General features: G+C 33.1%; 1 protein-coding gene across 10 annotated transcripts in view; it reads right to left on the reverse strand.

Moving 5' to 3' along the window:
* Positions 1–4,797: 4,797 nt before the first annotated feature.
* ROBO2 (roundabout guidance receptor 2) overlaps positions 4,798–15,965 on the reverse strand; it is an 800,464-nt gene continuing 789,296 nt past the window's right edge. For 8 of the 10 annotated variants that reach the window (XM_069100506.1, XM_069100509.1, XM_069100508.1 and 5 more), the window contains 2 exons: positions 14,694–14,894; positions 4,798–8,742 (listed from right to left, as the gene is read on the reverse strand). In XM_069100506.1, the coding sequence (XP_068956607.1) occupies positions 8,714–8,742; positions 14,694–14,894 (230 nt within the window). In that variant the 3' untranslated portion in view covers positions 4,798–8,713. Of the gene's footprint in view, positions 8,748–14,693; positions 14,895–15,965 lie in introns of all 10 variants that reach the window. The other 2 variants (XM_069100507.1, XM_069100511.1) reach the window with 2 other exon arrangements.

Consider the following 15,965-nt stretch of genomic DNA (forward strand, 5'->3'; position numbering starts at 1 on the left):
AACTCCGCTGCTCGATCGGATGCAGGCTACATTTCTTTTAAAAATTTTATAATAATTTGCACAATTTCAAAGTAGTATTGCTTGTTTTTTTTTATCTAAATTAACTTCCTTCTGTTTTCTTCTGTTCCTTAAGAAAAAAAAGTGCTACACGTTGAAGAAGCTTTTCTTTCTTTTGTGGTATTACTATCATCTCTATTCTTCCTCTCCCTCCCAATTCCGCCCCCCCCTCCACCAAGTAAAAAACAAAATACATTTTAACAAAGAAGCATGGTCAAACAAAACAAATTCACACATTATCTATGTCATATATACATATATATATATATAATATATATATATATATATGTTTTAATTTATATTCCGTTTCCTACCTCTTTGTTAAGCAGTAGATGTTTTACCATTGACTTTCTGGTGCCCTCATTGGTCATCTATCTTATCAATGGATGAGTTCTTAAAAATTTCACATTTTTCTCCACAATGTTGTAATTGTTGTATTAAACAATGTTATGTCATTCATTTTTCCAAACTGTCTTCCAGAATGGCTGGATGAATTGACCTACAGTGCAGTATTACACTTTGAATCTTCATCTAAGTAAATAAGAATCTTTGATTTTACTGACTTCTATGCAAGAATGTATTCTTGCTTCTCTATAATTTGTTTGTTCTATTGGCTGATTCTTTAGTATCAAATAATTTTACTTGATACCTTGTAGTATAGTTTCAGATCTGGTATTCTTATCTGTCCAATTTTTTCATTACTATATTTCCCTTAAGATACTTAAACTTTTGCCCTCTAGATGAAATCTATTTTTATTTTTTTCTAGGTTAATAACATAATCTTTTTAATAGTCTGATTGGTATGGTACTTAAAAGGCAAATCAATATAGGTGGTATGGTCATTACTATTCTGGTGCATTTCCACCATGAAAGTTAGTATCTTTCCAATTATTAAATTCTCCTTTTCCTGCAAAATAGTTTTATAATTGTAATCATAAAGCTTCTCTGTTTCTGGGTGAGTAGAATGTCAAATATTATATACATTGTGTAGATATTGTCAATGGATTTTTTTTCTATGTATTCCTTTTGGATTTTGTGGTCAATATCATTACTAACTAGCACTACACCAACCATATGTGGAACCGTCATTACAGAAAATGATGAAATTTTGAATACTGTGGTTAAGTTCACTTACCTTGGCAATGTTCTTTTTAGGGATGTATATGTAGAAAGTGAGGTTCATACACACATTGTCAGAGGTAGCTCAGTATTGGGGAGACTCCAAAGGAAAGTGTGGGAAAGAAAAGTTACTAAGCTGCTTACCAAATTTAAGGTCTATAGAGCCATTGTGCTGCTGACCTCATTGTTGTGTGCCTGTGAAACCTGTGTAGTATACCAGCACAACCCCAGGAAACCCAATCACTTCCATTTAAATTGTCTTAGGAAGATTCTGAAGATTATTTGGCAAGATAAGGTACTGAACACTAAGGTCCTATGTCAAGCATCCAAACTCTACTGCAGAGTAGATGAAGATGAACTGATCATGTTGTTCTGATGCCAAACTTACATTTGCCTAAAAGACTATTTTATGGAGAATTCACAATAAGGCAAGTGCTCACATGGAGGCCAGAAGAAGTGATACAAGGACACTTTGAAGGTTTCTCTGAAGAACTCTGGAGTCAATTGTGAGGCCTGGAACACACTGGTACTGGGCTACCCAGCATGGTGTGCCTGCAACAAAGTAGATGCTATGATATATGAATTGCAGTAGCTCAAAAGAAATGTGAGGTGAACAAATTTAGAGACATATCTTTTCCAAATGTTCATATGGACTATTTGTGCCTGATCTGTGGTGGAAGCTTTTAAGCTTGTATTCATCTGATTAACCACAGTGGGAAACACAGTATATGGACCCCAACATTGTGAAGTCATTTTGGTCCTTTTGAGTATGAAGGATAACAAGCACTGTTGGTAATATAAAGAATAGCTTGTAACATATATAGATTTATATCTTGCCATTCTGCATGTTCCAAATAATTTTAGTCAAATCTCAAGGGTTTTCAAATAGACCATCATATCATTTGCAAAAAAGCAATAACTTTGTTTCCTCTTCCCAGTGCTTATATTCTCAGTTTCTGTGTTCTCTTATTCCAATACCTAATATCTTAAAAATGATATCAAAAAAATAGTCGCAATAAGGGATTCCCTTGCTACACTCTTTATCTTATTGCAAAGTTCCCCAGTTAATCCCCTTTAAATGTATTGCCAGCTCTTTGCTTACAAAAGATATTTTACCATATTAATGAAAAGACTAGTTAACAGAAATGTGTAATATTTTGTCAAAAGTTTTTTTTGCATCTACTGATATTGGGATTTTTAATCATTTTATATAAACATATAATTTAGAGTTTTCCTGATATTAGTTCAATCCTGCATTTCTGGCATAAATAGTCTGAACATAGTGTATAATATCTTTTATATTTTGCTTTGTCCTTTTTGATAATATTTTATTTTAAAATTTGAGTTGAAATTCATTGGAGATATTAGTTTGTCATTTTCTGTTTTGTTATTCCCTCATTTAGGTATCAAGAACATATTTAGTTTATGAAAGAAATTTAATGAAATATTTCCCCTAATTGCAAACAATTTATGTAATATTAGAATTAAATTTTCTTTGAGTGTTTCATAAAATCTGTCTGCAATTTAATCAGGTCTCTCTTTTCTTTGGGAATTCATTTTTGTCTTAGTTTTTTCTAAAATTGAGTTAACTATTTTAGTTTTAATTTGAGTATTTTATATTTCTATAAATACTCAAAATTTCATCTTTTTGGCATGTAATTAAACTGGTTTTTAATTTCATTTATTTATTATGAAATTATCCTTCTTGCATTTTTGTTACTGTCATTGAGTTCCTTTCTTTTTTTTACTCAGACTCACCACTGGTTTATACATTTTGTTACTTTCCTCCCCAAAACACTAACTCCTAGTTTTATTTTAAATGCTTTTTTTTTATTAACCTTTTCCATGATTTTCAGAATATCTATTTTGATATTAAGTTTGTTACATATGTGTGTGTGTAAAATTATTTTCCCAGTTGTTTTAGCTGCAATTTTACTTTGTTGATATGTTCTTTTTCACTTTTGTGGATTAAAGTACTTAGAAATATACATTTAACCTGGTTCAATGTACCACAAAAGTCCGGTCATTTTGTCTATTTATTATAATTTTCCTTGATGGAATTATCCATTATTTCTATGATTTGTCCTATATGCTAATTGTTCACTTTTAAAATTTCTGATTAAGTTTGAATATTTTCTTGAAATTCTCTTTATTCATTATACTTTTAATTTTTTGTGGTCAGTAAAGTATGTCCTTGATATTTCTACTTTTCTACATTTATTTATGAGGCTTTTGTGCCATAGTAGATGGCCAATTTTTATAAAGCTATCTTGTACAGATTAGAAAAATATGTAATCCTTTCAATTCCTATTTAGTAATCTCCACATATCTATCACAGTTATTTTTTCCTGAAATTCTCTTAAGAGATATAGTTTCTTTCTTGTTTATGTTGCTTATATTTTGTTGATTTGTCTAATTTTGAAAGGGTATAAATAGAGGTACATAATGATTACAGTTTTGCATTTTATCTACTGATATTATTTATGATACTTTTAAGCATAATATAGTTTTCATATTTATTTCTTATAACTGTCTTCTTATTTCCTTTTGATCATGATTGTTACCTGTTTTATCTTTAGTTCATTGGAGGCTTAATCAGTTCTGTTCTAGATGCCTATTTTATCTCTGAAACTTTGTTTCAAGTGTACTTCTTATAAATACCATTACTAGATTCTACTTTCTAATGCATTTTGCTATCCTCATCAATCAAGTTTAGGACATTTGCCTTCAGGATTAAGATTACTAATTGTGTGTTGATCTCTATCTTCTCCTCTTGTGCTCTTTCCTCTCATTGTCCTTCCCTTGCTCCCGTCTTTAAAAACTGAAGTTAATAACAAGAAGATTGTGTTTAACATTATTGAACTTAACCAGCGTAATCTGCTTGTTTTATCTTCCTCTCATCTCCTTGGTCAGACTTTGATTACAAGTTCTTATACTTTCCCCCTCCCCCTTATTATTCTCTTTTGCAATCCTCTCTCTGAAGATGATTTTTTTTTACTTATGTCAATTCATCCCCCAATATATATTCCCACTCAAACCCCCTTCTCTAATCTCCTGTCTGGCTACTTTCCTATAGAGTTCAAAACATTTCTAAACCAAACTTTCTCCTCCTCCTCCCCCTCCTTCTTCTTCTTATCCAGGTCAATGAGAGCTCTTACTATCATATTACATAGTTTCATAGATGATTTGTTTATTTTGTAGAAGGTGATCCTGAAGTTACACATATATAAACTTCTGGAGCTCTATATGCTATTTATATTTGTAATTTTGCAATACTACCATTATAAGACAACAGTTGTATACGATGTATTGTTTTTTTTCTTCACAAATACTTGTCATATAATTTCTACCACTAACCAAACTAGCAATGAATCTAAACATTCAAAAGAGCTTTGAAATGCCTATAGCCCTTTGTATTATCTATCTATCTATCTATCTATCTATCTATCTATCTATCTATCTATCTATCTATCTATCTATCTATCTGTGTGTGTATATATATGTATATGTATACATATATATATATATATATTTGTTTACAAGTGGTGGTATAGTGGTCTCAGAGTGAAAGTACTCATATTGTATTTCTTAATGTAAATAGTTAAGACTATTTCAGAGTGCTTTTGAGAGATTTGAAAAGTGAATGTTTTATTTTCCCCCAGTAAATATACAATACACAATTTTTTGACAGTACTAGTAACCAACTTCTTATGCCAATTTAACTTTGCTGTACTAACAATACCAATGTAACACATTAATAGTTGGGAATTTTTTTTGGTGACTTGAACACACTACAGACAAAAATAAATCTAGGAAAACAAATATAAAAAAGTGTAAGTGCTGCCACAACACCCCCCCCATTTTGAAACATGATAAATTCACAATCAATGGCTTGGATCAAAATGAAATTTAAAAAAAGCAATATTAGTTCAAAGCAGACTGGAATTGCATTATGGTTTGTTTTAAATACAAGTATTAGAAAAGAAAATAGTACACTTCATGTGATGTTGTTATAACATGTTGTTATATATACCGAATTCTTGTCACATAATTTCAGAAGCAAAATATAGAGGCAGATGAACAAGTTAGTGAATACCATGGTCCTGTACAAGTGCAATTCTGACACACACAATCACTGCCCATTGGAGCAGATAAATCACATATCTGAAATTAATTAGGATGGTTATGATTATGTTGTCATGGGATAATAGTATACATTTTTGACAGAAATTGTGAGTAAGGTGTTCCACCAAAGCTAAACACAGACTTTAACTCAACACCCATTGAAGACTAATGAAAATTCTTAGAACAATAAAATAGGACATTATATATTAATAATTTTCATAGAATCATACAGTTGGGAGAGACTGTAGAGGTCATCTGATCCAACTTCCCCCCAACACCAGAAGATTTTTATAACATCTCTATGAGTGGGTGAATGTGAATGAAAAGTCGAATGCTTTTATTTTCCTGGTCTATTATTTAACCTTTATTACATCAATGTTGAACTCAATGACCTTTCCACACTTTCTACTTTCATTCTCTTCTTGAGTTGGACTCATAATCAATATAGTGATTTCACATCGCTAATTGTGTTGGCACAAATGCTATTCTATCTCTACTTTAAAATGGAATATAAAATATTTAGAACAGAAGTACTGTACCTATAACATAAAGACAGAGTCAGAGTTGAGCATTTGCTCTGACAGTCACAGGCATTTCATAAAAAAGGAGCTCTTCAAACTAAAGAGTATTGTGCTTATGCAGAAGTGAGGTAGCATTATCCTTGACTGCGAAAGTGGGATGATACCCCCTACATCCACATAAACCTGTGGAGGCCTTCAATTTATAGATTTACATGGACTTGCTCTGTGACTTATGGAACAGAGAATTGAGTATAATGAAATTAAAACTATACTAATACAGTCAACAAGGAAAAGTAGACTTTGCAGTTAGTCACGAATGTTTATACATTTGATTTGATGTCTTGGCTTACATCCTATTTGACTTCTTATAGTTAGCAAGATGAATAATGGTTTTTGACTTTTGATATTATTGTTGAATTCCCTTTGATAACTTTAGCATTATTATATGTCAGTGTGTAGGTCATATCTTGGTAAAATTCACTCTTTATTTTATAAGGAATTTAAGACCAATTGACCTAGATGTGGGGATAACAAGGAACATAGACCATTCTGATAAGGCATTCAGCTAAATATACGGTATAAACTTATACATCCAGTCATAATAACCACTCATTTCCTGCCCAAACCTTTAAATTTATTTCAGCTGAGCAGTTAAGAGTGTTTTAGCAGCTACTGTAAACAGCTTACATGCATTTGACTAAAATAACATACTACTCAGACATATGAACCAAACTCTGAGGCTGGAAATTTTTTAATTGAGTGGTTGAAGACACTCACATTTGGCATTGCAAATACCATGATCTGAAATCCCTCTGCCTTAAGGTTTTCCGGATATTTATGTTATCATTCTCAAAATAGTGCTCACACTTTCATCAGATACTCTTTCATATCTGAAGGAAAACAAAGCTCGTTAAAGTTGCAGACTCTGACGTTAGAAAACAATCTGGGTAGGGTGATGTGGGTATGGCCAAAAGTGAACTTGAACTCTATTGCCCATTGTGGAGACACTGGTATGGAGTGAAAAACAGATGTTTCTTCAGTCTCAAAAGGACAGTTTGGTTCCTAATATTTGCCTATGTTGGTAAGGGTTTAGGAAAAGTAAAGTGAAGAAATGAATTTGACAATGCCAACTACTCTGCTAATACAATGAGTAGTAGAAGTGGGAAATTCAAACAAATATTTAAGTGTGGACTTAAAAGGCCCTCTTGTTGCAGAGCTGGTGCCAAACTCTTTATTAAAAGGAACAGTAAATCCTCTTGGAGAGTAATGAGAAAGGATAGACAAAAGCAGACTCTAAAAATGTGGATGTGCCATGTGTGCAGACTTTACAACTGGGAATTTCAAGTGAGTTTTGCTTTGATTGTTTTTTAATGTATGTATGACAACTAATAGATATTTCAAAATTTTAATAATTTTCTTCATACTTGAGTTGCAGAAAAATATTATTTTGAATCATGAAAACAAATGAATGAATGCTATTATTAATGTCCACTTACAAGGTTTGGTTTTATTCAAAAAGCAAATAAACATGCAGTTTTCTTGTTGATCTCTTTTTTCAATTCACTTATAAAAGTGTATCAACTATATTTTTGGAAGATAGCCAATTTTTGAAAATGTTTAGCTTTATGTCAAGAAATCTACTTACCATGAAATGAACATACCCTTAGCACTGCTTTTCAAGCACTTATAATTTGACTACAAGTTTGGTGGAATGAATTTTACTTCTTAATTAAATAAAACATATTTTTATGTAAATTGCATTGTAAAAAGTGATGAATTTCAGTGACGCAGCTCTATCCTCTAGTGTACTGTGTATGTATTATTAAGATGAAACAAGATATTGTAACATATTTCATATTTGGAAGAAGCCTGAGTATGATCTAGTGATAAATTACATCTTTAACTACTTGCTAGATATTCTAGAGTTTATATTATTTGTTTTCTTGGGGAACTTCATATCATATTTTGACTTAATGGGTTGGAGTGATTAATTATGGCAATTCATAAAATGCTTTAAAACTGTAATATAAATATACCTTTAGTGAAACACCTTAATTTCTTTTGGTTATATTAAATCACATATTATTTGATCATATTTAGTCAGGGAAAAACTGATACCCCAGATAACCTTATTATTTCATCAATTTTAGTATGTCATAACTATCTGCATATTTTATATGTATTCAGTTCTTTCTTTTTGAATACCTTTCTTCTGAACCCCATATATCTTTAAAAACAGTTAAAAGCAGCCATCTTGCTTTTTTATTGAATTAATCCCTGATGTTCATATAAGCCTTTGATAACATCAACTTTCCTTTTCATCTTCTACATATTCCTACACCCCAATGGAAAACCATATAACATAATTGGTTACATCCTGCATTATTCAACATAGCTTACAGTACAATAAACTCCCTTCACATTCAATTTTTTTTCTTCATGTCATGAGGAGTAGAGATTTGTGCTTATCACCAAATAAAATTGCAGTGCAAACTTTAAACATAAAAGTTACACAATTCAAAGTTAATATATGGCACCACAGCCTATTAATTCACATATAGTACAACAGACTAATAGGAACAGACAGTAATATGAACATAGTTAAAAAGAGAGTGGGCTTGCATAGCAATGCAACCAAAGAAATTATATACAAGAGGAAAATCCTTTTCATCCTGGAGGGTGATTTTTTCTTTCTTTTCTATATACTCCTGACAAGAAATAGTTAAGGTGGATGGTGTCTTTAAGAGAATACAAGTAAAATATCTGTGGGATATGTGTGGCTGTGTGTCTTTACATTGCATTTACAGTTCTTTTAATAGTACATAAATAAAGAAATTGTTCATTGCACTGTTTAGTGTCATCACTTCCATGAGTTCAGACCTGATGGTCCTTCAGAGCAGCTTTGCATTTCTCTTCTCAACTACTCTAATACAAAGAGAGAAAGAAAGAGAGATAAAAAGAAATTCATAAAAACATTCAATTGCAAGAATTATGCTTCGCAGATGACTTAAGTAGTCACTTCAATAACCTAAGCTGGACACATTTTACAGTTAATGTTAGTTTCATGAAAGCAATTTCTTAAAATACACTTGTTATGCCTCTATTTCCGGTCCCATTCTTAAAAAGGGAAAAGAAAATCAGTTTAAAGCATGCTGATAATTAGGAAGAAGAAATGTTATAATTATTTAGTTCAAAAATAATAGTAGGCTCAAATCAGGTTTAGAGATATTCATAGATAACAGCACATTACTAAAAACACTCATGGCTTCAATCTTTAAACTTTACCATGTTCTCCAAGATATGTTCCTTAGTGTGCCATACAAAGAACATTGGCTGCTCCATTGAATCTGACATAATAAGCCTTTTTTTTAACAGTTATACAACATATTTTTCAATGTTTCAAGAAGTAAGATTGGTATGGCTAGACCCACTAGAAATGTAAGATGGTGGAGAAATAGCATGAATCAGATTAGGAAAGGAGATTCACCTAAAGCTAGATCCTACACTTGAATCCTGTCCCCACTTTGGAGCCACATTGGCCATTTAACAGTTTTAGTTAATGAAGTTAATAAAGGCAGAATGCCTTTGAGGCTATATCAGGTCCCATAGAATCAAAGAAGATAATATTTATATTAGTAAAATGTCTGGCACATGCTTATTCTCTTCCTTTTCCATAGACCTTTATTTGGTCTGCATGAACCATGATAGTCTTTACTTATGTTAATCACCTCTTCCTATGTTTTCTGCCCCATTACGTTTTTCTGATTTAAAACGAGGGTCTGTATTTTCAAAACAAGAAAAACCTGTGTGAGTTCTACCTCTGCCACTTAATATCTGTGAAACTGTAGACAAGTCACAGGGACTTGTTTCAGAGCATCTGTTTACTCATCTGAAAAAGAGGGATAATAACATTTGCTGGGCTATTTTGAGCATTAAATATAATTTAGTATTATTAGTAGATTCTGGAGATCTTTGAGGGAAGAGAGTGAGGTATTTTATATTTGCACATTCCCTGCAATTAGCACAGTGCCTTCAACACAGGTGGAATTCAATAGATGTTTGTTAAACTGAATTGGAGCATTAAATGTAAGGCATCATTCATGTGGATGAAGTGTTGTATAGTAGCCAGAGGACTGGTCTTGGAGTCAGGAAGAACTGGGTAAAATTATTGTCACTGACACATATTATATGTACAGTCAAGGACAAGTCACTTAACTTCTCAGTCTCCCAGGCAAAATTCTGAGAATATAAACTGGAGATATGCACTTGTGGAGAAAGTTTCAACATGGAAAATTCCATCACTAGTAAAATCACAGGTTTGAAAAATGAGTATTGGCATATGCTATTAAGAAAACAGATGCATAGAGTTATGCATCCTATGGACATCAAATGTAGGACTAGCTTTATGCTGAAGGAAGAAGAAACATATTTTTAAACATTTGTAAGGTCCCATAGGAGCTCTTTAAGTTGTGAGAAATTTCACTGCAGACTGTTGTCTATGTGAACAAATTAGACAAGAATTTGGTTGAATTGTGCTTTGCCTTCTTTCCCTCTTTGAGGTGGCTTTCTAAAAATATTATATATCTTTTTTTTTTTAAAGCAATCGGGGTTAAGTAACTTGGTCTAGGTTACACAGCCAGTTATTTCTGGGTGTGGTGCTGAGTATCTGAGCCCGGGATACGATCTCCATGTCATCTCGACACTGGAGCCAGTGCTCTTACTCACTGAGCCACCTGGCCACCCCTAAGCAATTGGGGTTAAGTAACTTGCTCAAGGTTACATGGCCAGGTGTTTCTGGGTGGGTGCTAAGTGTCTGAGCCCGGGATTCAATCTCCAGGTCATCCCGACACTGGAGCCAGTGCTCTTACTCGCTGTGCTACCTGGCCGCCCCTATATATTTTTGAAGGAAAAAAAATCCTTTAAAAACAAAGTAAAACAAAAAATCACCAAGACTATCCTTGTTAATATGCTTTCAATAGACTCCAGTGGCTCCCTAACACTTCCAAAAACAAATACATAATCTTGTTTGGTTTTTAAAGTCCTTCATAACCTGATCCTTTAAATACCTTTGTAGTATCTCCACCTCACATACCCCAAGTAATCTGAGATTCAATGACACTGGCCTCCTTGCACTGCCCAGAAAAAGAAATTCTTATCTCCTAACTCCATGCATTTTCAATGGCTTTCCTCCATGCCTGAAACTCTCTCAATACCTCTTCTATACCTCCTGGCTTTCCTGGCTTCCTTCAAGACACTGTAAGAAGCCTTTCCTGATCCTTAACTCTAATGCTTTCTATATAAGATTATCTCCAGTTTATTTTGTATATACTTGCCTGTATGTCTCTATTCGCATATTCTTTCCCCTGTTGGATTATGAATCCCTTGAGGAGAGAAGGAAAATTTTCATCTTTCTTTGTACACCTAGTGCTTAGCATAGAGCCTGACATAGAGTAGGCACTTGATGAATACTGCCAACTTGACTGAACTTTTATCAAAGGACTAGAAATTTCCTTGGTTTCTTTAAGGTAACCACTTTCTTCTTTTGAAACACACTTGTTTTACCAACAACCACTGACATTTATCCTATAACAGAATTAAAAAAGGTAAAAGCAGATCTGGGTTTCATCATCATCATCATCATCATCATCATCATCTCTTTTTAGAACAATAGTCTGCTCTATTTCATATGGTATTTTCCCATCTTAACCAAAAATTACAACCTGAGTTATGAACACTACAAATTCTATTAATTCAGTAATTTTGAGAAGTTATGCCAGATAGATTTTTATTAATATTTTGAACAAAGTTGAATAGGGCATTTAGAGGCTGGGGATGGGGAGAAAAATTCCTATTATTTGTATCACCAGCATTTAACACTATACCTGGCACAAAGCAAACATTTAATATATATATATATATATATATTTTGCTTCTTGGAGGGGGAAGGCAGGACAATTGGCGTTAAGTGACTTGCCCAAGGTCACACAGCTAGTGTTAAGTGTCTGAGCCCGAATTTGAACTCATGTCCTCCTGACTCTAGGACTGTTTTTTTAAACTTTTTTTTTTTTGCTTTTTGGAGGAGGGAAAGCCGGGCAATTGGGGTTAAGTGACTTGCCCAAGGTCACACAGCCAGTAAGTGTTGCCCCCTATTTGCCCCCATTTAATGATTTTTTAAATGCATTTCTTTAGGCATCAAAATAAGTGTGGAAATTAATCTAAAAGAAATTTAAAACTATAATATTTAACATTTAGATAACATTTTAAGTACTAAAAAACAATTTTACTCATAATAACACTGTGTAAATATTTCTATTATTTCCCTTTTACAAGTGAAAAAAACCTAAGGCCATGATATTTACATTTCCATAATGTACATCTAGCTAGTGTATGAAGTTGGATTTAAACCTAAGTCTTCTGACTCCAACTTTGACAATTTTTTTCTTCTCTACAACAAACAAGTAAATTTTCAGAGAACTGAGAACAATTAAATAGGAGCAGAATTGAGTCAAAAACTTTGCTTATATAAATGTCCTAGGTTTCTACCCTTTCTACTAAGACTTTCTTCAATGTCTTGGTCCCAAAGTCAAGGCGTCCAATGTATATAGAATTAGTTTAATTTTGTCCACCATAAATTCTGAGTCTGAAAATGTTAAAAGCTGTAAATCAAGTGTTTCTAGCATAAATAAATATTTATTAAGTTCTGCAGAAGCATATGAAGCCAATCTTCTTCCTACTCAACCTCTTCCTACTTCCCTCTTTAGATACAGATACAGATATATAAACGCATACATTATAACCACAAATATGTACTATTGCACATATATGGCTCCTATCTTGCTATTTATCTGATCTATATGAATAATATTTTAAAGTTCTTGATTTAATTAATATGAATGAGCAACTTTAATGGTATTTTTGCAAGTGGTTATTAGGAAACAATGTCCTGCATTGAAATATTTTTATATCATTCTCTTTCTTTTTAAGCAATCAGGGTTAAATAACTTGCTCTGGGTGTGGTGCTGAGTATGTGAGCCCAGGATTCGATCTCCAGGTCATCCCAATACTGGAGCCGGTGCTCTTACTTGCTGTGCTACCAGACCGCCCCTTTTTATATCATTCTTAACAAAGAATTAATTAGTTTCTAAAGGGAAAAGTCTAATTAGCCCAGGAAAGAATCCATCCTGAACCATGGATAATGAGATGGAATTAGCTCTTTGATTAATTCAATTGATAGAAGCATCTCATTTGTTGTTGTTGTGTTGTTTCAGTTGTGTCTGATTCTTTGTGACTCCATTTGGGGTTTTCTTGGAAAAGATAATAAGGTGGCTTACCATTTCCTACTTCAGCTCATTTTGTGGATGAGGAAACTGAGGTAAATAGGGTTAAAGTGATTTGTAAGGGTTACATAGCTAGGATGTGTCTGAGGCCAGATTTGAACTCTATCCACTGTGCCCCCTAGCTGAGATGGAATTAGCTCTTTGTTTAATTCAATTAATAGAAGCATCTCAACTTCACCTTTAGAATGGTTTTAGGAAAATGCTTCTCTATGGTACAGGAAAGTGGTGACTATTGCTCTGGTTGACAAATATAAACTGTTAGCTAGATTTTGTCCTCTTTAATCTTGATTGTGGAATTGTGTCTTTTGTTTTGGGGGAATTCTAAATTGTGAATAGACAACATGATGGCAGAAAGATTTTTAAAGAAAGTCTGGGTTTGCATCCTTTGAATTTTGTCCCTCTCTCTAGTAGAAATGCTTAGATTTGTTTATTTTGTATATTTATCTCTGTCAAATATGCATCAGATAACTCGATAATAAATATTTTTTCCCAAGTCTTAAAACCTAGATTTAATTTACAGGACTTATGACACAATTAATAGCAGCTGGTTAAAATTTGGCCTCACACTAGCTATGTGACCCTAGGCAAGTCATTTAACCCAGTTTGTCTCAGTTTTCTCATCTGTAAAATGAGCTGGAGGAGGAAATGGCAAATCATTCCAGTATCTCTGCCAAGAAAACCCCAAGTGGGGTCACAAAGAGTTGGACACAACTGAAAAGTGATTGAACAAAAAATAGAGAATTGGTCATTTCTAAAACTCCATCAAAAAAAATCCAACTTCTTATAATTCAGTTGTAAAATGGGAAAAATTAAAAGTAAAAAATAATTTTTGCAGACTTTTAAGGATTTTTTTTGGTTTATTTGAAGAAGGTGAGGTGGACCAGTAATTTCATCAATCTAGGGAACTCCAGGTGAGGAAACTCTCCCTTTAAATGCAAATTGACACCTGTTTTGTAATTTGTTTTCTAGTTGCTTGAGGATATGGGGGGGGGAGGGATAAGTATTTATTAAGTACCTACTTGTGCTAGGTACTCTGCTTTACAAATATAATCTCATTTTAATCCTCACAAAAATTCTGTGAGGCAGATGTATAGATCACCTTTATAGAACTGAAGAAACTGAGACAAACAGAGGTTAAGTGACTTGCCCAGGTTCACCAAAGTAGAAAGTATCTGAGGTTAAATTTGAATTCAGATTTCCTGGTCACTTTCACAAGGCCAGGATGTGTCTGAACTTGAATTCAGTTTGACATGACACTATACTGTCTCTCATGCTTGAAAAGAATAAAATTTTCTGAATTAAAACCAACATTTTTTGTAATTAACAAAAGTGGTAAAAATGTACATTTCATCTAGCATTGTAAATAGCAATGATTTGGGTTACTACCAGAACTCAATTAAAAAATAATAATCTAAACTTTCTCTGACAGTCAAAATGAGTTTCTTTTATTCTCTAATTCCATTCATACAAATTGTTATCTCTTTATTATTTTTCAACCATAACCACTTCAAAGCTGTAATCAGAAACTACTTACATAATTCACCTGTAAACTGTCCTTGACTATTGGATCCCATATAGCCTATGTCAAGAAGGTCACCGGCATTGCGTTGGTGACTTCCTCGCAAGACCTCTCCTTTTCTAGGTCCAGTTGATCCTTTTGAAGAAGCCGTTCCCGATGAGCTATGTCCACCTGGTGATGGGAAGCTGGGCTTACTATAGGGTACCAGGGCCTCCTCTGAAAAAGAAAGTACAAGAAAGAGCTAAAAAACACAGTTGCCTGGGACTGGAACAGGTGTTCAACCCTCTAAAACTGAAGTTCAGAAAGATTTGCTTGATGGCTCAATATCTAGTAAAAATAACAAATCCCCAATGTTTCAGAAATTTCTACACATAAAGAGATATAGATACAAGCAGAATTTGCTTAGGTCCTAGTGGTATAAAATTGTTTTACATTATTTATGAAATTTGGACTCATTATAAAAGAGAATTATACATAATGAATCATAGTTGGCTTATCAAAAAGAGATCTGAAAATAACTTTGTGAGTTCAATGATATTGATTAGATTTTCCATTAAGAATGAAGAAATGTAGTTGTTTTAGTTTAAATAATAAGAATTACTCTATTGATTCTAATGTTACCCTTTTTTGTCACTACATTTATATTTTAACTACACTATCTTTTATAAACTGCAATTGCTTTATCTTTAAACATTCTTCAACTTGGAATTTTACTTTAAAAATAAAAAATTTCCACAACTGAACTCAGGTTCAGCTCTAGAAAGGGTAGGTTCCATTTGCATAAGAGGAATTATGAGAACTTCATGATTTCTGATTTCAGAAGAGTTGTTCCAGGAAATGTACTTAAAATATATAGCTATGATATATTATTTCTGCCAAATGCTGAAGAAGTTGTATTGTACCCACAAAGGCAATGGTCATTTGGTGACTTTTCCAGAAAACCTAAGCACTAAAGAGGTGGTGCAGTGGATAGCATACTATGCTTAGAGTCAGGAATATCTGAGTTCAAGTCCTACCTCAAATACTTACTAGCTGTGTGACCCTGGATAAGTTTCCTCATGTATAAAATAAGGATAACAATAGCACCTCCCTCCCAGAGTTGGGAGGATAAAATGAAATCTCATTTGCAAAGCTCTTTACAAACCTTAAATTAGAATATAAATACTGCCTATTAAACAAAAAGTGGTGTAAAGTGAATAACAGGGTAGGCCTGGAGTCAGGAATATTGAGTTCAATATTGTGAGTTCAAATCTGACCTCAGACACTTACTAGCTGTGTGACCCTGGG

The sequence above is a fragment of the Petaurus breviceps genome, unplaced genomic scaffold (assembly GCF_028583685.1).
Source record: "Petaurus breviceps papuanus isolate PSGF00001 unplaced genomic scaffold, PetGlider_PUasm1.0 419, whole genome shotgun sequence".
NCBI classification, from domain to species: Eukaryota; Metazoa; Chordata; class Mammalia; order Diprotodontia; family Petauridae; genus Petaurus; species Petaurus breviceps.